A 24150-nucleotide genomic window follows, 5' to 3' on the forward strand; every position below is an offset into this window, starting at 1 on the left:
AACCTTCTACCCTTATATAGCCCTCCCAAATATGACACCTTGCACACACACACAACCACACGTATAGACCTATGATCAAAACCATTTGAGCCGATGTAAGCGATATTTTATCCTACCCTCTGTGAAAGTAATATCCAGAGAAGCCCTTTTCTGCAAACCCTATGTTTGATGAGTGACAGAGTCATCTAACTAGTTTTGTGCAGGTTCATACATATCTTTTTTATTATCATTTTCAGTTTGTTGGCACCAACCAACATCAGCAGGATCTTATGACAAACCTGCTTTCCATCCTGTAGCTGTGTCTAAAATGGCCCAGAGACACACTACAGCAACAACAACAACATGAGTAATGTTTTTGCACAAGTTTTAAACTTGGAAACTTTTCTCAAATGACATATGGACTCCACATGGGTAATAGCAAGGATGCCTTTCTGGTTAATAACATTCATATACTTGAGAAGTTTTATTTACACAACTCCAAGTAAGTGAAACCTAAGTTTAGTGTGTTCCATAAAGAGTTACCTTTTTATTTCACAGTCCTTAAATTCACTAAAAATATAAACACAATGAAACTTTTTAGCAAAACCTTCTATCCTTTAATTTATTTTTATTAGTCTTGTTATTTCTTTGTGTATTTTTTTTTAATTATAGCCTTTTATGGTATATTTCAATATCTAATTTGATTTGTCCGTTTTTTTCTGTCTCTTTTGTATGCACCTGATCCTAATGATGTGATGCACATATTTTAAAGCCATTTTGTGTACATGAGAAATTTTTCAATAAAAAAGAAAGAAAAAAACATTAGTTATAAAGGAACTTAAGTAATAATTCTGATGGGACATAACAAGAGTATAACAAATTATATTCTTTTTCCAACAGTACATTTTATTTTCATGGCTTTTACTTTAATTTATTTAACAGTATAAAAATGACTTGCAAAATATTTCTGAAGAAAGACTTTTAAAATGACATCAAAGCTTTGACATGAAAACATCAACTGTTCAGATCAATATTCATTAACTAAGACTCTGGATTCACAGTTATCGCGGGATTTTACGAGACATGTAACTGAAGTACGTGAAAAGCCATTTTGGATCAATATCCTCAGGCTTTCAAATGAGCCAGCGCATCCTCGCAGATCCAAGATGGCGTCAGTTTCCACAGCTACGGCACGGCTCCAGTCATTCCATTCAGTCGGCTAAAATCATGGCGTCCGGCAGTACGGGGAGCAGGGTGTCCTGCGGGAGAGATTTGAATTGTGTGCCGGAGGTCGCCGACACTTTAGCTGCTGTCGCCAAACTTGGGTGAGGAGAGTGTTTCACTCCGCGAGTTCTTTTTAGTAAAAGTGAGCTTTTTGGAGGGACGCGCTGATCTGTTAGCATAATGTCAGTGCGTGATGCTTGCTAAGCTAGCCGGTGAATTACCAGCACGTGCCCAATCACAATGATGCTTGATAATAGAGTGAAGTGTTAATTACAATAATGTAGACTATTCTGTTAGCATTGTGAGAACTAGCTGGGGAATAATAACTTAACAGTCTCGCGCTTCACCTCTTCGTGACCTTAACAATGATATTGATGTTAAAGCGATGTGCTTTCTTTCTCTTGTGTACAGATTTGACTTCCTCTGCATGCCCCTGTTCCACCCGAGGTTCAAGAGAGAGTTTGAGTTGGAACCCGCGAAAACCCGACCCGGTGCCCATACCCGATCAGACCTGCTGCTCTGTGGAAGAGGTTTGTCCTTCTGCCCTCCTATCTTCTATAATGTCAGGCGTTAGTATTCATTATCTTACTTGTGTCAGTAAATAAGAGGTCGAGTTATACCACTGTGTACTATAAGAGGCCCTTGATGGATGGATTGATGGGTGATTATGATGGTGGAAACGGGGGTTCAATGTCTGACGCTGGAAATTTTAGAAAATGGGAACCACAGAGCTAGAAAATGTAATCACATGAATACACGATTAAAGTTTCACAGAGCAGACCAGGTATATAGTATTACAAACACTCCTAGAAGAAATAACATTGACATAGTTATGTCGTGGAGACATAACTAAAGATGCAGATATCAAATATAATTTTAATGAATTGTTAATGTATAACTTGGCTGCTGTAACATTGTTTTTCCCCATTGGTCTTTCTGTTGTAGCAACACTAATGAAAAGGATTGTCATGTCGGAGTTGTGGTACAGTTAAAATATTAGCTTCTTGGGGCCAGTAAAATTGATAATGTTGTAGTGGAGATCTTCAAAGGATCGATATGAAACTATAATAAGCCAGGTGATGTTTTTTTTTTTTTAAACTAGCTGTTGTGTTTTTCCTAGATTGGAATACTCTTATCGTTGGAAAGCTCTCTCCATGGATCGACGCAGATGCAGAAATCGAGACAGAGCGCAGAAACTCAGAGGCTGTAAGTTCCTCAACTTGGACAATTTCCTTGATGTGCTTGTGGATGTTGATGCTAAAAATGGTTCTTTGATGTCAAGATTTTATGGCATGAGTGAATTTATCTTGTCCAGTCTGTCGACCCTAATCTGTCTCCTTGTTTCATACCGTCATGCTCTTGTCATTCTTTTTCCTATTTTTTTCGTCAGGCTCTGGCACAGGAGTTAAACTTCTCAGCCTACCTGGGTCTGCCTGTCTTCATGATCCCTCTAAGGGGCTCTAACTGTGCCAATCTAGCCCGTCTGCTGCTAAACCACATCCACACTGGACACCACACCTCAAATGTAAGACACAGCATTGACAACCCCAACATGCCAGTGTTGATGTCTTTTTATATAGCAGAGACGTCAGATAGACAGTTGAATTTATCAGCTAACTGATGTTGTCCTCTGACTAGTTCTGGATTCGTGTCCCGCTGATGGCATCAGAGGACACACGGGAAGATCTGATTGAGAATGAACCGAGCACTTGCATTGATGACACAAGTGTTGATGAGAAGACCTGGAGCTGGTTAGTTTCACGCCACTCCACTTCCTGAGCAGTCGGGTGCTGTCTGCATGCTAAAATAGCTGTCATTGATTTCCTTTAAAATCGTGACTCACTTTGTTTACTTGCCTCTGCTCCTTTTAGGTGGCACTCATTTAGAACCCTTTGTGATTACAACAAGAGGATTTGTCTTGGTGAGAGAGCACACTGTGAAGCAACAGCCTGGGGCAAAGTCAGTGCATTAAGAAATAATCATGGTCCTGTCTGCAACTGAAAATGCACTTCTTTTTGTATTCCTGAAGCTATTGAACTTGGAGCGGACATGCCGTCAGAGGCAGTGATTGATAAGTGGCTCGGGGAACCTGTCAAAGCAGCCATACTTCCCACCAGCATCTTCCTAACGAACAAGAAGGGCTTTCCTGTTCTGTCAAAAGCCCATCAGCGAATAATCTTCAGCCTTTTCAAGGTATAATTCCACAGATTCAACTGAAATTAATCACCAGCCAAATGCAGAAGTGTTGTTTTTAATTAAAAAATTAAAACTTTCATTTCATTTCTTAGTTGGAGGCCCAGTTCATCTTCACAGGCACCAGTCGCCACACTGAGAAGGACTTTCGCTCCTACCTGCAGTACCTCGAATACCTCAACCAGAACCGACCTGCACCCAATGCCTACGAGCTCTTCGCGAAGGGCTATGAAGACTACTTGCAGTCTCCCCTCCAGGTAAGGACGTGCTGTTTTGTTTTCAAGTATTTGGGGAAAAAATTAACCTTTTTGATGATGAAAACTGAAGGTATATTATTTTCCTCCCTTTAGCCACTCATGGACAACCTGGAGTCTCAGACATATGAGGTGTTTGAGAAGGATCCGATTAAATATTCCCAGTACCAAATGGTAAGACCTGAAATTCAGCCATTCAATCACACACATCTACTACACTGTATATGTTGTGAATTTGTAAACAGCATTTACACTGTGGGCATGTTAAATCTTAAAGATGCAGGCTCCTTGTGTAGCCTCCTGAAAAGTGTCTTTGTTTACAGAGGAATGAAATTTTATAAAAAATCAATTTCCAGAATGGGCAGAAATTCTCATCTTCATGCTCTGTTCTGTCCCTTTCCCAACCGTACGAGAAACGTCGTCTAAAGGCCCTGACACACCAAGCCGACGGTTGGCCGTCGACCAAAGTCCGGCCATCTATCGCCCCAGTTTTTTGCGTTGTGTCCCGCACTGTCGGCACTTCGGCGTCGGCAGCTTTTCGGCCGATTGAGCATGTTGAATCAGCAGCGGAGCTTGTCGGTGAAAGAGATCACTCTGATTGGCTGTTTAGGTTTTATTTCCTCGCCCCTGTAGCGAGTGAATCTGCCTGTAGTGAAACCGGGGCTAACCGGTGCTTCCTCCTCAGGCTCCACTTCACTGTGTGTTCAAATGCAACTGACACAGGGCAACGTGAGGCGACGTAGACGATGCAACAGTTGGCTTTCGTCGCCGCTAGTTCTTTGATGTCAGTTTGGTGTGTCTGCACCTGACATGGCAACTTAAAGTTGATATTTTGTAACATTAACTAATAAAAGCTGCAGCACCTTACATTGCTTTATATGTGTGCGTTAGTGTCCTGATATTCAGGCCCCGGGACCCAGTGGTTTGATAACAGATTTAAGGCAAAAAAATGGAAGCACAGTTACAGTAGTTATCTTATCCATTCTTACACCAACCTTACTCAAAGAAAATATTTCATTTCATTAAAAAAATATTTAATTTGTTCCCCTCTCAGTGTTTGCATTAGTAACTAGTGGGAGCCTGTATGCACAAGTGATACCGTCACTTGTGTAGCACTCTCACACCACTGACATGTCTGTTTTTCTGTGAAGTTAGGGTGAGACAAGACACACAACATATTGATTCTTCTGTTTTGTCCTTGTGTCCACAGGCTGTATATAAATGTCTGCTTGACAGAGTTCCAGAGGAGCAGAAAGACACAAACGTTCAGTGAGTATCCGTACCCAAATCTGTGTATAAACAACAAGAAGATAGAGTTTAAATTCTTTAATTGCTGTTTGTGTGGATTTTGACTCATACCTTTAGATTAAATTTTGCAATCAACACACTCCTCCCCCGACAAAGCTTTATATCATTCCTCTAGTAGTTTAACAGGGTAACATATTGGAGAAAATAATGACAGTGAACTCCAGTGGTGAGATGAGTCATGAAGCAGTGCTTGCAGCAACCTCAAAAATGTTATTGTCCCTTTCTCACAGGGTGTTGATGGTGTTGGGAGCAGGTCGGGGTCCCCTGGTCAATGCATCCCTGCGTGCTGCCAGCCAGGCAGACAGGAAGCTGAAGGTGTATGCTGTGGAGAAAAATCCTAATGCTGTAATCACGTGAGTAGAATATATTTCAAAGCTCATGTCAGTGGGGGAAAATATTTATAGGTGAACTTTTGCCTTTGCAGTTTAACTTTCATCATCTAGGATATTTCTTGTCTTATTGTAAACCAATTTGTAGAGCCTAGAAATTTTAAATGCTGGTGGTATTGATTTCATGCACAAACATTTTAACTGGTCCCTATCTGTTCAGGCTGGAGAATTGGCGCTTTGAGGAGTGGGGCGATCAGGTAACAGTGGTGTCATGTGACATGCGGGATTGGGCAGCACCTGAGAAAGCCGACATCATCGTCAGCGAGCTGCTGGGATCGTTTGGCGACAATGAACTTTCTCCTGAGTGCTTAGATGGAGCGCAGCACTTTCTCAAAGGTATGTTAGTGTTGTGGTTAAAGTGAAGTGTCTTGGTTGCTCCATTTTATCATCAACTACATATGTAGACACTGTAGATAAAGGGTCATTGAATGCAGAGCACCTTCAGCTGTTTACCACAACTAACATGAGGAAGGCATTTGTCATCCTCCATTACCTTCCATGCTTCCTCGCATCTCAAATCACTTTCTCTTTGCCCCTTTTCACGCTCAGATGACGGAGTGAGCATCCCCTGTTCCTACACATCCTTTCTGGCCCCGCTGTCCTCCTCCAAGCTTTACAACGAAGTACGGGGCTGCAGGGAACGTGACAAGGACCCAGAGTGCCATTTTGAGACGCCCTACGTAGTGCGCCTCCATAACTTCCACCAGTTGGCTGAGCCCAAACCGTGCTTCACCTTCAAACACCCCACAACAGGTAGACACAAGAACACTAAACTCATACTGTACACCAAGTTACAAGTGTACTACACACTTTGATATGATTGGTTGGTTTTTTTTTTTGGATATGTTGACCACCCGTTCTTTCTTCTTTCAGATATGAACAACAACCGGTATCAGTGCCTCAAATTCTCAGTGGGTTGTAACTCGGTGCTCCATGGTTTTGCTGGCTACTTTGAGACCACGCTGTACAAAGATGTCACACTCAGTAAGTAACCTTTTATAAAAAGGAAGTCACGTTGTGTTAAGGTTAGATTTGAATATTATTGTTTATATTGTGTTTGTTTGTGGCAGGTATAAAACCAGATACACATTCACCTGGAATGTTCTCCTGGTTCCCCATCCTGTTCCCCCTCAAAGTAAGTTATACAATCAGTGCTCATAAAATTCTTTGGCCTTCTGCATTTAAAGGGGATCTATTGTGCTTATTTTCAGATTCATTCTTGTATTTTGGGTTTCTGCTTGAACATTTTTATATGTTTAATGGTCAAATAAAACACTATTTCTCTCATACTGTCTGTGCTGGAACACCTGTATTTCCCCCTGTCTTTGAGATGCTCCGTTTTTACGTAGTATACATCATTGCATTCGCATATTAATCCTGACTTCTACCTCAAATTTTTCCTCCCTACAGCAACCTATCTCCATATGCCGAGATGATGATGTCACAGTGCGATTTTGGCGCTGCAACAACGGGAAGAAGGTGTGGTACGAATGGGCCGTGACCGAGCCCTCCTCCTCTGCCATCCACAATCCAGCAGGGCGCTCCTACACCATTGGCCTGTGAAGATGATGCATCAGCACGTCCATCTACAGGCATACACACACGTTTCTGTTAGACTTGGCGGCAGTTGAAGTGAAGGTTGTCCTGGTTCTTCGGGCGTACACACACGTTTCTGTTAAAGTTGGTGGCACTAAAAGTGAAGGTGTCTTGGTTCTTTTTATATATACAGTTAAAACCTGGACTTGTGGTGCAAAACTCCTAAGTGCGGTGGGGGTTTTAAAATTACCAGTGGTGGGCACTTTTAGCCAGCTATGAAGAAGCTGATTGGATAAACCAGATTTTTCAGTTTGTGTTTTTGAAGTCTGTTTTCAGCAGGCATGAACTATCACCTGTACACAAAGTGTATTTTTGCTGTGAGATTGTCTCCTTCAGATTAGGTCAAACACCTCGCCACTGGTTTATTTTTTAATGTCGTCTCTTCCCCCTACTGTTCTGAACAGCTGTTGCAGACATACATACTCAATCCAACAGGACCTTTGCCTTATCAAACACATTCCATCCCAATACTTAGATGCTGATGAAATACCCTTCTCCTCTACACAAGAGGGGCAGAGGAAGGTTACACTATTCAGGTCACACACCGTATTGTTTGGGGGCCGTCTGTTCATACCATTTGTTATTTTGTTTATGTATGTTTGAACCATGTCAATAAAAACAACACTGTAATGTTCTTCATTTGCTTGGCACTTTTCCCACAACGCACTGCAAGTTTTTAGGATTGAAATGTTAATTTGTTTTAAATTATTTTTGCATGACAGCAACAGCAGTGTTTTTAGTTTAAATGAGCTGGCCATAAGGATGTGAGTTGTCCAACAGATGTCACCCTCAGATCACAATCCACAGGGCCACAACAAATGAATAATGGTAGTATTCTCAGCTCACCTTCACCTATTGTGTGTGGTAGAGTTATAACTGGCAGGTGTACTCTTACTCTGCTGTGAATAGAAATGATCTCAGGAGCCTCATACCTCATTAGCACAGGAGCAGGGCTCCTGACTACTTACACATCAGAGACAATAATGCAGTGAACAAGTGTGTTTCTGCATCAGCACGACTGTCAAGATTAATTTAACTCTCATAAACACAACAGAAGCACCTAAATATGCTCTTCAGTCACACCTGACACTGATCCGGCTCAGTATGATGTGATGTCGGCATGAGCATTTCTGGAGCCTGACATACTAAACCTCCTTACACCCATCAATTCTAACTTGCACATTAGCCTAACATTACTTTGAGTCTGTGAATGGAAGCCTGCAAAGATGTCTGGTCTTGTCATGTTGCACTCATACACTCATTTGATCATATCTTAGAAGTTGCAATTACATACTTAACTGGGGTCAAAAGAGGATGTAAGTGGTGAAGCCTGCCTGAGGAACTATAGATTGAAAGTGTAGACAGTAGACTCATCTATGTAAGGTCATAGACCATGAAGCATATTTAGCAGGCATGTACAATGACAAAATTACACTTATGAATTTCTTACATGCTGTAACTTCAAAACTGGTGGTTAGTCATCTTTAATGTTCATATGAGCAACTAAGGGTAATACCAATACTTATTTTGTTCACCCTTATTTGAAATACGCTGTACTATGGATATGCCTTAAAAATTTATTTAAAAAAAAGGGCAATAATATTTTTTATTAAGTGTTGCATTTAAGCCAGTCTCTAAGGATGTCCGGAGTGTGTCTTTAGGTTGTGTATATTGTCAATGGGGAGAAAAGGAGCTCAGGGTCCTCACGACAGAGGGCGGGGCGTGAGACGTGTTGACAGTTTGGGCCGCGCTGATTGGCTGAAAATAACTAGGTTTTCTATTTATCGAGGCTGTCAGTTGGAGGTCTTTTGTTATCACCGCCAGCCGCGACACGAATTTGTGCTGAATATGAAGTCCGTCACTTAAGAGGGAGCTTTCTTTCAGGGGGTTTTCAAGTCACCGCAGCTGCCGGAAAGGTGAGTCCTCCTCACTTTTTAGCTGTTGCTCGAGGTTTATACGACAAAACAAAGAGCATGAAGTTAGTGCTGATGAGTTAATTGCCAATTTCAACAGTCTTGTTGGTTACACAGGGAAAGAGACTTGGGTTGGTCCTGTCGCGAGACGTGAATTTGAACCTTAATATCTCAACATTTATATGTACTTCTATAAACAAACATTACATGTGTCGTTTTAATAAATAAGTATAAAAAACTCATATTAATTCAAGGTTTGTTTGTTGTCACGAGTAGGTAACCTTCCGGACAGAGTGGCCGCCCGGGCCTTATATCATGCAGCACTCTGAATTATTAATGCTGGGACGTGGTGTCTAATTTTAGCACTACGTTACTGTAGCCAACAAAAGATGGAAACAGCCATCAGCATTTTTGATAAACAATGGGCCGTAGGAAAGTTTTTCAAACAATTCAACCGACATACTTTATTAATGTGTTGGTAGACTGAGTAGGAGGCGCTGCCCACAGAAGAGGGGGACAGGCTGGACAGGACCTCAGGATGACCGAGGGTCCGAGGAAGCGGAGCAGCAGCGGCGGGGGCTGTCAGTCGGAGGCCCCGCGCTCCCAGTCGGATGTGGGGAAAGATGCGGGAGGATCCGGGGTGGCTCTGAAAAAACAGATCGGCCTAGTCAGCGCCTGTGCTATTATAATAGGTATGTTCATCCATTTGGTGTTTCCTTCACACATAATAATGCATATTAAGCTTCACCCACATTTTAGAAAAACTACAATTTTCTGCATTAAGGATATAATAGTGGAGTTGATTATTGTAGATTATGTATCATCATACTATCATGTTTTATTGTCATAAGTAGGCTATGTTTTGGGCTTAAATAATTGGCTGAGGGTGAGTTCAAAATGACTTTGCCTTCCCCTTCATTCTTGAAAGGCCTCTGTCAACAACAAATAAGTTATCATTGGTCCAAATGAGTGACTTCTGACACAAACAAGCTGTCAAATATGACCTCAGTAAAATTAATTTTAGGATTGCTGTGGTTTTGATTATTTGGTTTTACTTGGGATTCATTACAGGTATTTTACAGCTTGTCTGTGTCACAAACCCCTCATATGTGTAATGAGGTCTAATTTCATGTCCCAGCCACCAAAGTAATATTTTCTCATGTTGAAAGTCTTCCTTTATAGGCTATTAGTAAAGAAATTGTAGCACCATCGAGCTGCACTGACTCAAGAAATACAACCATTCACATTGTTCTCTAAGTGGTTGAGCCTTAATGACTGGAATCTCCCCCTCATTGTCTCCACTGTGATTAGCCTACTGGGCCTCCTCAGTGCACGCCCAGCATCGTACATCTTGCACATGCTCTTTCATTGTCACTTTCATGTTTCCAGGGAGCTGTTGGCTGCCATGAAACCTGCAGTCTCTGCCTACATACAGAGAAAAAAAAAACGTCAATAAAAAGCAATTCCACTAATGAATGTGTCCACCATTGTTGAGACTGCATTTACCATTGTCGTCTTAAGCATGGTTGGAGTGTGGTTGCTGTACCTCTGACAGGAAGTAGCTGTGCCCTCATTTTGAAGAACAGGATGTTCAAATGTATTTCTTGTTAGTCAAATCAATATGATACTCACATTCAAAAAAGTTAAATTAACCAGATTTGATCAACAAAGAGAGCAAGAGTAATTTGAAGGCAGTCTTTCTTAATGTATCTAACCCATGTAACTATCACTGTTGGCCTTGCTTGATCAGACTTTACATGCAGTCTTTGTCACCATTTATCAATAGCTTTTAGTCACAAGCTTAACAGCCCATACATCCTGCAAGTGATGACTGATGCTGTTTTGCTGTAACAGGTGTGCCATTTCATTGGAACTGCACAAAGTGATGAGTACTTTGTTTCCATTCCATCATAGGCAGTGACATAAGTATGCTACATCCTTCCACTCATTTTTATCAGCCACTGAATCTTTACAGTGAATGCTTTAAACAAAGTAACATACTTTATTTGGCTTCAGACTTTGTTGGTCACAAGAGTCACACAGAAGATAAGAACACACTCTGACATCTCCTCAGGCATTAACAGACACGCAGCCTGTCCTCTAAAACAAAGACAATGTAAATATAATACAGAAAAAATATGAGCAACACCAAAGATGCTAACAGTCTTTCTTGTGGTGTTGCTACCACTCTAAAAACCTCACACTACTTTTACCTACTTGTCAGATATCATAAGTAAAATCCGAAATACAATTTGATTGCATGGACTACTTCAAGGTCAAGGAAAATGAATCCCAAACACACCCACAGTTTTCCCCGTGGGGCTGACCAGCAGTGAGCTTGTGGAATCATGGGAAACATGGGATACTGGTTTGGCGAGTCCATGTGCAGGCTAACACTGCTCAAAAAATTCATTGTGGCCCAGTGTGAAACAGTAACATGAGCCTGTGAGCCCGCAAGGACTAAATGTTGTAAGCCCAAGTGTGGGCCATACACAGAAAATTCACTTGGAGATCCATGTGTGAGCATGTACTGTGGGCCAGGGCTAGACTGAGCAGCGGTCCCAGCATGGGGAAACTGTGATCCTCATGAACCCCACACGAGGCCTGAAGTAATTCAGTGTTGGAAAGAGACTTATCAGATGCAAAGCATGAGCACTACAGGAAATGGGCCATCACGTAACAGGAAATTGTGTTTTTTCATTTACAGCCTGAAATCAGTTTGAAGCTTGTTTTCATCCTTTTTTTTGTCCCACTGTTGATGAGCATATCTGCAGTGTTATGCTTATGTATACAGAAGATTTTTGACTTGTTTTATTGCATTCACATTATTTTTTCAAAAGGTAGCATAGATAAGCCAGAGCATCCAGCTTTGTTTTTTAATCTGTCCTCTCTGTTTGTTTGTTTGTTGTTTGACTCACTCAGGCAACATCATTGGATCGGGGATTTTTGTAAGTCCTAAGGGGGTCCTGGAGAATGCTAGCTCAGTGGGTGTGGCCATCATTGTATGGGTTACCACTGGAGTTATCACAGCCATTGGTGCTCTCTGCTATGCAGAGTTGGGCGTGACCATCCCGAAGTCAGGGGGAGACTACTCCTATGTCAAGGACATCTTTGGAGGACTGGCAGGGTGAGAACAAATGTTTGTCTGATTATCAGGCTAAGATGAAACCACCTAAGTGTACGATGTTAAAAACTCTGATTTTGGTGAGTCCAAGTGGAGGTATTAAAATATGGTAGGGTGGCCGCTACATTGGATCTGACATGAGGGCACTGAGTAAATGTCTGTAGACTGCGCCACTGTTAACTGAGATGGTTTTGTTTCATTTGAAAGATGCTAAATCTACATAATATTTTACACAAAGTGGTTTAAACAAATGTTTGCTGCAACACGGGTTCCTGTGTTAAAGTTTGTGTTCCAGTCCAGTGTGGTTCATGTAGTATTATTTGACCGATGTGTAAAATTGTTCTAGAAGAATAACATGGCAAGGTCGTAGCGAGCCTTTTGTAATTAATGAGAATTTGCAGGAACCCCTCGCCCTGTTCCTCTTCCTCCACAACCATGCTCACCATACAGTATAATTAAAGCCTCTCCGAATGTAGTTTGTATTCCCAGCATCCCAGAATGTCAGTGACCCAGTTCCACTCATTTGTCTTGTCTTTAACAACAATGCCCCAGTGCATTTCTATAATGCACTCAGCTAATACGCTTAATCTCTTTTTGTTTTTCATTACATTTTGCAGTAACGAGGGTTAACATGCTCGCATAGTGTTGTTTGTGTCCACAGTGTGTATGAACAGTGGTTGTGTGCAGTTGCTGGTGTGTGACACAAGTCCGTTGCCATGTGTCAGTAACCTCCTGCCTGTGTTGTCCCCCAGGTTTTTGCGTCTTTGGATTGCAGTGTTGGTCATTTACCCCACTAACCAGGCTGTGATTGCTCTCACCTTCTCTAACTACGTGCTGCAGCCCCTCTTCCCTTCCTGCCTCCCCCCAGAGAGTGGCTTACGCCTGCTGGCTGCTGTCTGCCTTCGTGAGTCATAAAATTAAACTGAAGATTAAATGGCTTTTGTTTGAGGCTAGTGCATTAACAGATACAGGTTATGATGCAGCATAACAAAGCCTGTTTTGAAGGAACCGTTTCAGGCACGGTGAATTCATTTTGTCAAGACTCTTCTTTTTTTCTATTGTTTTTAAATGACATGTTAAAGAAAGATACTCTGTCAAACAACTGTCAAAGAGCTTTGTCAAGTCTGAAAAAAAAACTCAAGTGAGATAATTTGAGTAATCTTGGACTTAGCTTGATGACAAGCTGGTACAAATTTTGAACAAAAAGCCTGTGTTGTAAACTACAATTCCTGGAAGATGCATTTAAGTTGTATTATGGGCAGTGCAAGTGATTGAGGCATACTAAGAACTGGAAATCAGGATATCTTTGCCCATGCTGCATTGAGTTTGACCATTTTCTTCAGTCATGCTAGTAGCATGGCTCTGGGGATGGTAATGTCAGTCAGTCATTGGTCAGTCAATCCATCTGTCAGTCAGTCCACCACCTTGGTCCAGACTGAAATTTCTCCAGAACTGTCTGATGGATTAAGATGATGTCATTCATGGTTCCCAAAAGATTATGGTGATTGGTGATCCTCTGACTTTTCCTACAGCACCAACATGAGCTCCACATTGTGATTTTAGAATGATTTGGCATGCTAACTCACTAAACTAAGATGTTGGTGAAGATTCTCAGTCATCCAGGTCATGGTAAATCTAAGCGCTATATCGTAAGCAACTGGACTTGTTTGAGTTTCTTACAGATGTTTCACCTCAACAACTCTGTCAGGGTTCACATCCACACAGGGTTTAAAACGAAGAGGCCTCTTGGATGAGCGTTGAAACATCTTCAAGAACTTAAGCAAGGCCAATTGCCGATGATATAGCACTTAGAATAAATTAAGATGTGTTAGCATTTAGCTCAGAGTTCCACTGTGCCTAAGCACAGCCTCACAGAGGTGCAAGCTTGGCTGTAGAAGACTTTTTTTAATCTGTCACTCACAAGTTCCTTACTTAATGGAAATGCAATACTTCATTGAAAGAATCAGCCTTCATGTGTATGTTACATCAGCAAGCAGAGTCACATTTACTAAACTGCAATGTACATATAATCCCCAATCCTCCTATAGGCCAATATATTAAATTTGACAAACATAACATTTTAATGACTAAACTGCTTAGATCTCAAGTCTCATGAATATTTATTTCTTTTTCCTTTAATTTTATCAGTGTTGTTTCTATGTTATTTATGTCAAGATAACGTGGAAAATATTAAAAAAAAAAAAAAACAAACAAAAAAAACCCACAATGTAGAAGGGCTGTGGGTAAAATTTAACTCTAACTTCTAACCTTTCTCTTGCTGTCTTTTTAAGTGTTGTTGACATGGGTGAACTGCTACAGTGTGCGCTGGGCTACATGTGTCCAGGATGTCTTCACGGCTGGCAAACTTTTGGCCTTGGGTCTCATCATAATCATGGGTGTCATTCAAATATGCAAAGGTAGTATTTGGCCTGTCAGTCTCTTTCACACAGACTACAGTTCTTTGAGCTTCTTGCTGTCCATGTCTCCAAAGAGTCACGTTCACAATCTTTTATTTCTTGATCCCTAACTTAAATTCACTCAAGGCATGATGACAGAATGGGGTAAAACCCTTTTTTAAGGGGGCCTACTTTAGCTACCATCACAACATAGTCCCCCTGTGCCTCTCACAGGATTTATGATTTCAACATGAAAGGGGGATTACGTGATAGCTCTTTATCCCAGTCATAATCCACACGTACAAACATAGTAATTCATGTGACTTAGCCCCCTCATATCCCACTTTATGTGACATAGCAGCAGGAGACGCAGGAGATGCAGGCTAATTAATGTCTTCTTTGTCCAGACCTTCTGTTGTGTGTTGATTATTGCCCGCCATATATGAGAAAAGTTGATAATATTAAATGGGCTAAATTCTAAAACTGTTAAAAATGGGAATTAATAATCACGTTCATTAAGATGCTCGCATAGAAGTTGACTAAAACAATGTGTCTCTAGATTTCAACAAATTAAATACTTCATAAGACATTCTTAATGCTGCTCAGGTTAAAAAAACACCCACCAGACTTCTCTGAATAGGTGTGTTTCATAAGCAGACAGATGTCTTTGTAGATGACGTGTAGTAAACACCTTATTAAACTTCTTCATCTGTCATCAAAAAGCAGCTGTGTATAACATGGAGTAATCATAACAGAGACTGTGCATGCCCTTTAAGATTGGATGTTGTGTGTAGTGCCCTCTGCTGCTCAGACTTGGGTAGTGAAAAGCGGCTCACATTAAGTTGGACCTCTTTTTAATGGAGTCTGACGTTTGCTTTTTGGTTCACAGGTCACTATTACTGGTTGGAGCCAACACACGCCTTTGAGACCTTCCGAGACTACAATGTCGGTCTGATAGCTCTGTCCTTCTTACAAGGCTCCTTTGCTTATGGAGGCTGGAACTTCCTCAACTATGTCACTGAGGAGTTGGTTGACCCATACAGGTAATGTGAACATTTGCACAAACAACAAAACCCCAAAAAATAACATAATAAATGAAATGATTAAAAAAAGGATTGTGCTAGGGGGATTAAAAAACAATTGGTGTTATAAAAACATTTCAATCAACAAAAGAAATAAAATATTGACAACTTAAGATTTTATTAATGAAGAAAGAGGGAAAAAAATCTAAAAGGCTTTAGTGCAACATATAGAATGAAACCGTAAAAAGAAAAACTAATGTGCTAAGATCAACATAAACATGAGAAACATACACATGTTAACTGTTGCTCACAGGTATTCAGGTATCCATTCCAGGGATTCCAATAAACACAAGAAGTTTGTGCTCTAGAAAAGGATCAGCACTCAGTGAATAACCTCCTAAGCCCTATGATAAGCTATTATGGCAAGGCTTAACTCTTCAGACCAGTGAGCAGTGATAACTAACATGTCTTTGGGGTCATCGGGTGGGAACCTCCTTTCACCAGTGTTTCGTCTAGTTGGTCCCACGACACCTCCAGGAGGCTAGACAGTGATCTCTGGTGTCCCAGAGACACTCCCCTAATGCCAGGTCTCACTGCTCCCCGCACCAACCCAATAACCTCCTTTACCTTACTTACACATGGCTTTCTCAGCCCAAACAGCACTGCCACCTTCAACCAAACCCAGGCTCCGTACATGCGAGCTCCAGGTAGAAGCAGTGCTGATACTACCTTTCCTAGCACATTCACCATACTCTATTTCACACACTACATAGCATAACTACAATATAAGCTAAAGTCAAAGGAGATAAATAAACTCACAGGATCACACCTTGCAGCATGGTCTCAAACAAAAGGCCCTGCATTCCAGTACCCATACTACCATACTATTTAGTATGCCAGAAAAAGAATTAGTGTGTCCCAATACATAGTATGTCAGATGCAGTATGCCAAAAGTACCAGGATGTTCTACTACATCTGGCCATATTTCGCAGTATGCATGTCAGCATGCTTCTTTGGCCATTCTGACCCACAATCCTTTGCGCAGCGGAAGTTACGTCACACTAACTGAGCTGCGTGTACAACCAACGCCCACACTTCCTTTCATACATGGTTTATTTAATTTGAGATACTAAGACACTACATATTAGGACTGCAATGATCTGATTATATACTGTCACATATCATACAGTTTTGCAAGAACACAGATACAGCATTCAACTTTATTGTGATTATAGTATAATCAATGTTAGGGTTCAACTATGACTACAATATAGAAGATTCTACCAGTATAGGCAGTGGTGTAAGTGTGGCATAAATAATGAATGAATATGACTAAATATGAATACACTATGGGCCAGGTATGAGCAGTAAAGACTAATAAATATATAACTAGTAAAAGTCAAACACATTAAGTAATGTAGTAATAATGTAGTAAGAATGTGCAAGTATGTTACACTACAAATGAAGGTAATGTGAATGTAAGGCTGCGTCATGTGCAGACAGAATATAGTGCCAGCAGCTGCATAGCTGTAAATATATTTAACAACAAACATCTGCCAGCAACAGAGAGCTATGTGTGAAGGGGGTTAATAAGCCTACTGGTGACTAGTTCAATAGACAGGTCACTAATAATAGGCTTGGAACTGTTTACGTGAACATGTCAGTTTATTAGAAACAACAACATACATTACGACATAACAGCAACAGAGCTCTCCAGCACCTCCGACGGGATGCATGATTCTGGCGAGCTCGACGAGAGGAGATTTGCTGCATCTCTGAAGTACAACAACACAAAATATTCAAATGTGGTGCTACGGACGGCGGTGGAAGTGAGCAAGAGGGTCGGATTTCAGGGAGCGATGTGATGGCGGATGTAGTGTGTCCCAATAGTATGCATACTGCATGCATACTGCATACCACACTACATACTTTTTAAGGGCAGCTGCAGTACATACTAAAAGTATATAGTAGAAGTATGCGATTTGGAACGCAGGGTCGGATTCAAATAGGCCACTCCCACACTTAAATAACCTTCCTCTTCCTGGATTTCCTCCTGAGAGAAAGTGGATCTCTCCACCTGATCTCAAGGAGTAATGTACCCTGCTTAGTAGTTCCCCCTGCTGGCCCCCAACTGACATTATTTCTACGCTTCCAGATCCATTGGCTACACCTGACTGCTTCATCTGACATTTCCTTCACTGTCTTCCTCAAACTCTGTCCCTGCACTCCGAGTTCCCCCAGGAGCGAGACAGCTGATCTTGCTATGAATCCCCTACACCCCACTTCCACTGGACAAATCCTAGTCTTCCATCCTCGCTGCTCAGCTTCTGCTCCCAAGTCTGCATATCTAAGCTTTTTTCTTTCATAGGCTTCTTCCACTGAGTCTTCCCAAGGAACTGTCAGCTCAATGAAATAGACTATCCGTTGACTCACTGACCACAACACTATGTCAAGCCTCTGCTTGGTACAAACTATTTCCTGGGGCACAGCAAGCGTCCCCCCTAAATCTACTTGCATTTCCCAATCACAAGCACCTTCTAGGCGGCCACACCCTTGCCTCCTTACTAACTTATCGCTTCTGTATTTCTCTCCCTCAAGGACAAACTGAATTGCTAAACTCCTATCCTTAACACCTTCTGAATTCACCTGTCTTTGTTTCCCTTCAATGCCTGCAGCTAAACATTTAAACACCTGGTTATGTCGCCATGTATATCGGCCTTGTGACAAGCTAACTTTACAGCCTGACAAAATATGCTTTAAGGTTGCGGTACGTGAACACAATGGGCATGATGGGTCCTCATTTACCCATAGTTTTAGGTTCTGGGGGGTTGGTAACACATCATATGTAGCCCCTACCAGGAATCTAATACGATTCTCCTCCATACTCCACAGGTCCCTCCAACTAAGCTTCCTCTTCTCTATGCTTTCCCAATTCAACCACTGTCCCTGTTTAGCCTGGGCCACTACCTTTGCACCCCTTAGCATCTCCTTCTGTCTACGTATCTGTTCCACAACCAGCTTTCTTTTATCTTTGAGACCTGCTGTATTCCATACCGGTTTGCCTGAGCCAAGCCCCAGGCCTCCTTGGCCAAACTGAACATTACCTACAATCTCTGCATGCCTAAGAGCTGCCTCTGCCTCCTGAACTGCCGATCTTGGCTTCCACTTCCTCCCCTTGGTTGGATTTGGAACCACACTCCTAACTACCACGTCTTTACTCCCAGATAACAAGAGCTCTGTCCTGACCTTGGTACATTTAAATTCCTCTGTTAAACTAGATACTGGCAGCTGACGTATCCCTTTTCCATACAATGCAACCCTACTTAGGCACCTAGGAGCGCCCAACCACTTCCTAATATAGGAGCTAACCGACCTTTCAATTCTCTCCACAACGGATATTGGAATTTCATAAATTGACAATGGCCCCATTAACCTAGGATATAGCCCAAATTGCAGACACCACAACTTCAACTTTCCTGGAAGTTCTGAGTTATCTATTCTATCCAGTCCTTCAGCCACATCTTTTCTAAATTTCACCACCTGTTCCTTATCATTCAATTCCACATTGTACCACCTATCTAAGCTCTTTACTGACCTTTCCCTAATTGCTGGGATTTCCTCATCATCTATGACAAACTTCCTATCACTTAACTTCCCTCTACGTATCGAGATGCTTCTAGATTTACTAGGCTTGATCTTCATGCTGGCCCACTTGAGGTTCTTATTTACCTTCTCTAGTAGCCTCTTTATACATGGCATTGTTGTGGTCACCAGTGTCATGTCATCCATGTAAGCCCTAACTGGTGGAAGATGCAACCCGTTCTGCCGTCTCTCCCCACCTACCACCCACTTAGAAGCCCTGATGATTACTTCCATCGCCATAGTAAATGCTAATGGAGAAATGGCATACAATTGCAAAATCATGTCAGAGGAGAGAAGGCCTCAATGTACACAATTGAAGTAGTTTGGCTTATCAAATAAGCTTAAAGCCTGAATGTACCATTTATGAGAGAATCTGTATCTAATAGCAAATTTACAGGGTTGTTCTAAGTGTCCAACAAAAAGGTTGACCTTTGTAGGGATCCTTTCAAAATGTTGTGAAAGAATAGGATCATTTTTGTTTGTTTGTTTGTGGGCCATCTAGCTGAGTGAATTAAGGGTTTATTTCAGCCAAACCAGAGTTGACTTTTGAAGCAGTGGATTTTTTTTTTTTGTTTGTTTGTTTCTGTCAACTTCGAACTTTATTCATTCCCAAAGTGAAATTCAGCTGTCCAGCAGCTCATAAAAGACAAAAAACAACAACCACATTTCCACATTTCCAACAACACAGTGGTATTAAAATAGACATAAAATAAAAATAAGATAAAAATAAGTGCATAAATAGAAATTAATTAGACACAAAATCATGAAAAAATAGGGTTCAGGCTAAAAAAAATACATGATAGACACATTTTATCCCTATCGCTGTCTTATTTTATCCTTAACACTGCGAGTAACTTGCGCCATATGAAAAGTCTATTCATATGCAATTCACAAATTGTTTTTCGATTTTGAATCTTAATGTTTCACATGTCAAACATTAGTAGCATTTTCTACGGGAACATCAAACTTCAGTCACAGAAATGGCTGACACACCATGAACTGCAATCTTGTCTTTTATCCTCCCAGGAATCTACCACGTGCAATCTTCATCTCTATCCCCGTGGTCACCTTTGTTTATGTGTTTGCCAACGTGGCCTACGTCACAGCCATGAGCCCACAAGAGCTGCTGGCCTCCAACGCTGTGGCAGTGGTGAGAAAACCCACCCATAACTCATATCTGAATGTGTGTGTGGTAATTGTAGAGAATGCATGAAGCTAAAAGCTTATTAATCACTTTGAAAAGGAGTTATTGCATTTCCCAGCAGCCATTTACAGTAACCACATTAATCTGTCCTCATTGCCCTTTGGTTCTCCATTTTGAGATGTCTTGATTAGTCACTGTAATTCAAGTATGTATTAAGTGTGTACTTGTTCTCTCCTCCTTTCTTTCTACTCCTAATATTTCTCTCAGACATTTGGAGAGAAATTGCTAGGAGTAATGTCATGGATCATGCCCATCTCGGTGGCACTCTCCACTTTCGGGGGGGTCAATGGCTCCCTCTTCACGTCGTCTCGGTTAGTGTGTCCTTCCACGTCCCCCTGCTTCCGTCCTCTCTTCTCATTTCAGCTTCCGTGGTTGTTGTGTCTTTTTTTTCTCGTTCTCATGCTGATATTTGAGCACCTGTAACACCTGTAGTTGTACATGGAGAAACTGGGTAAGTAGGGTGAAAATGAGAAGCTTAACAGGAATAAAATGCATGAGCAGTGTTAACACTCCTCTCTGGGGCCACAAACCAGATTTCAGATTGTAGGGAAAGACCCTGAAAGCAAAATTGTATTTCTCCCAGAGCATATTTGACTCTACCAAAGTGACCCCACTTAACCAATAACACATCCCAGAGCACTGAGCCCATTGTGCTCCTGTTTTGGTCAGTTTTTCACCCTGCTATTTTGACTTCTGCAGTCTGTCTCCTCACTGGTGCTTCCCTAATCACCCGAACTGTGCTTCCTGAGCTCTCAGCTGGCGAGTGCACACGGTAAGCAAGCACCAGATGGCTCTGCTCTCAGGACTTAAACTCGTTGCTTGGTTCTGTCTCTCAGGCTGTTTTTCGCCGGAGCGAGGGAAGGCCATCTCCCACGTCTGCTGGCCATGATTCATGTCACACGCTGCACTCCTATACCAGCCTTACTGTTCACCGTGAGTCCTAACAAAAACACAACCTCTACGATTTGTCCTTTTTTGTGCCCTTTGCCCTCACTGTGTGCAGAAAAGATAATTTCCCCTCTCTCACCACATTTAGTTGATCTCCACTCTGCTGATGTTGTGCACCAGTGACATTTACACCCTCATAAACTATGTGGGTTTCATCAACTACCTCTTCTATGGTGTCACTGTTGCTGGGCAGATTGTGCTGCGCATCAAAGAGCCTGACATGTATCGACCCATCAAGGTAAATATACGGGTGGAGCGACTTGGGTTTGGCTATTGACACCAATTATACTAACAATCAAATGCCACAACATAGTAGCAGAACAAGAGAACACCATTTAGATGCCTGTGTATTGTCCATGAATACCACACAATACATACAGTACAGTATACTTGCTGTTGTGCTATCAATGCAAGGCTACAGAGAAGTTGTATTAATAAAATGTATTAATACATGTTCAGTGATAACAACCACACATTAAGTAATTTTTTTCACCCTCGTCCTCCAGGTGAGCCTTGTATGGCCGGTGATATACCTCCTGTTCTGGGCCTTCCTGCTGATCTTTTCCCTCTACTCTGAGCCCGTCGTCTGTGGTACTGGTCTGGCCATTATGATGACTGGTGTCCCTGTATATTTCATAGGAGTCTACTGGGAAAACAAGCCACAGTGTTGTGATATGGCTATTGGTGAGTCAACATCCTGGTGTCTTGGATAAAAGAAGTTAAAATTGTTGTTTGAACCCTGAGATGACTGCAAATGTGTCTTTTTCTCTAAAAGTGGTTCATAATTAAATGCAGGGATAACAGGTTCAAGTACACAGATGTTCAGTTTTGCTCCATTTGCCAGCATTAAAGGTGACCCTGCTTTACTTGTCACTGGGCAATTTAAATACAACGATGCAACCAAAAGGTCTTCAGAAAGGTCCAAATAGATGGAATATGCTGTAGGTGTTATTGTATCCACATAAAGTAAAGGTACAAGATTGATAAAAAGTTAACCTAAGTAAAGGGTATGTTAATTTAGTGTCTTTAAAATTAAGAATTTCCATGTATGAACCATTAACTCTAATATCAAAATTATTTCCCTGGTCTCTTTCATCCAACTGTATCTAGGTAAAATGACTCATGAGTGCCAAAAGCTCTGTTCAGTCGTCTATCCAGTCCTGGAGGAGAACCTAGAGCCTCATGAGCCTCAGACAAAAGATGGAGATGACGAGGACGAAAGCAGCCCGTGTGCATAAACAAATGACAATTCCTCACACTTTTTTTGGGGGGGGGGGGGGGGGCTGCTTGGGAAAGACTCTGAGAAAGATTAGCATATTCACTTGTTCTACAGCACTGTGTCACCATTGTTTCAGCGTTAGGTCTGGGAACACGTGTTTGAGATGAAATATCACTTTGAATTTATGAAATACTGAAATTATGAAATGCAGTGTTTTTTGCACATTGGAATTTAAAGCCTTGTCCGTCTGTCTGTTGTTTGTGTCTTGTTTGAGTGGGAGGCCATGGGAGAATATTTTAATATGCAAGCTTTATTGTTCAAGCTCTGTGTGTTTGTATTGTCATCTCACTGTATTACCACTAAAATGACATTTTCCAGATGGTTTAATGGTTTTATTCTCATTGGAATCCTAACATCATTATATGCCAAATTTTATTAATATTTTTTTAGGCAGATTTGGCCTCAGAGAGCACTGTTTTTCCTTGCACTTAGGTCTTCACCTCTGATCATCATCCTTCCCACAGTATATCTACAATATATATTTAGCCAGGGGTAACCATTTACCAATTTTAAAAAAAAAAATCATCTGCAGGTATTTTTATCACCTGAATTATGTTTTTGACACGTTTGGGTACCTGTTATATAGAGATGCCCATTTGTCTTCATAGGGTCTCTCACTGTGTTGTAATGCGCTCCATATACTGCAGTGGTGTTTGCACAATGCTGCCTGCTGCACCTCCTCATTAATGTTTCATCCACCTGTTGGAACACCTGACGTAGAAGGGGCGGGGTCCACGCACAATGAGTGATCAAATTGCGGAAGTCATGGTCGGTTATAAGAAGCCTAGCTGGGTCAAGATGTCACATTGCTCTAAATAAGACAGGAAAGTAGATACAGTTATCTTCAAAATAAAAGCCTGAACAGCTATATCATTACATCACATTTAATTGCTTAGATATGGAATATTCTAAAAATGACTACCTATCAGCTTGGCGATATGTCATCCAGAACTACTCCAGAGAAATATAATTTTCTTATGCAGGGTGGAAACGCTGATATATAGTGACCTTTGACCCTTTGAGAGTTTGGGGCAGTTGCATGCTTTGCCAGTTCAGCAATCCAGTCTTTGCTCCAGTATTTTGTAGTCTGCCGGCATCTCGTCATTATTATGGCAGCACAAACAAGAGGCCATTCTGTTCATGTTAATTTGGAACCTTGTGGACCCCCATTTAAGAAACTTCAGGAACTTTTCATCAAGAAATGCCCCCTAGGGGAATGATCAGGGTATATTAATTTTGTTTATACTTAAAATATGTACATAATGTGTTCACCTGCAGTTGAAGACCATGACATGGTGTTGAAAGACCATTTAAAAAGCTAGTCATTTTAGTTAGTTTTATATATTTTCCCCCCCAGTTTTAGCTACTTGACTTGTCACAGCAGGCAGAGCACAAGTGTAACTGATGATGTTAATAGTTGCTGTGCATTACTCTTTTTGACATGTTATGATGTATTTTGGGAAAGGCTTATAACATCCCCAGCAGTGTAGAGAATTTGATGCAGCATTGAGACGTGTAGGGAAATTAATCCAAAAGGACATGTAGTTAAACAAATAAGTTTTTTGAGGAAAAAACTATATAGTATTTATCTTTTTCTGTTTTGTTTTTTTAGCTTCATTTATTTATATGAAGCCAGACATATTTCACCAGAGAAGCAGCTACAATACTACAGTGCCCTA

At 41.3% G+C, this 24150-nt stretch overlaps 2 protein-coding genes across 2 annotated transcripts; both read left to right on the top strand.

Moving 5' to 3' along the window:
• Positions 1-1086: 1086 nt before the first annotated feature.
• Positions 1087-7565, top strand: prmt5 (protein arginine methyltransferase 5). Its single transcript, XM_049599008.1, has 16 exons — positions 1087-1304; positions 1615-1733; positions 2324-2409; positions 2594-2728; positions 2842-2954; positions 3075-3124; positions 3233-3396; positions 3492-3653; positions 3747-3824; positions 4861-4919; positions 5189-5311; positions 5508-5683; positions 5897-6100; positions 6221-6331; positions 6418-6482; positions 6758-7565. The coding sequence occupies exons 1-16, from the start codon at positions 1117-1119 to the stop codon at positions 6908-6910; spliced, it is 1986 nt and encodes a 661-aa protein (XP_049454965.1). The 5' UTR covers positions 1087-1116; the 3' UTR covers positions 6911-7565.
• Positions 7566-8743: 1178 nt separating this feature from the next.
• slc7a8b (solute carrier family 7 member 8b) lies at positions 8744-22866 on the top strand. The gene is made up of 12 exons (XM_049597671.1): positions 8744-8859; positions 9339-9548; positions 11779-11983; positions 12733-12884; positions 14272-14397; positions 15266-15419; positions 20067-20190; positions 20452-20555; positions 21081-21177; positions 21281-21430; positions 21699-21876; positions 22303-22866. Exons 2-12 carry the CDS (start codon positions 9395-9397, stop codon positions 22428-22430), a joined length of 1572 nt encoding a protein of 523 aa, XP_049453628.1. The 5' UTR covers positions 8744-8859; positions 9339-9394; the 3' UTR covers positions 22431-22866.
• The last annotated feature ends 1284 nt before the right edge of the window (positions 22867-24150 follow it).

This window comes from Epinephelus fuscoguttatus, linkage group LG15, assembly GCF_011397635.1.
Source record: "Epinephelus fuscoguttatus linkage group LG15, E.fuscoguttatus.final_Chr_v1".
NCBI lineage: Eukaryota > Metazoa > Chordata > Actinopteri > Perciformes > Serranidae > Epinephelus > Epinephelus fuscoguttatus.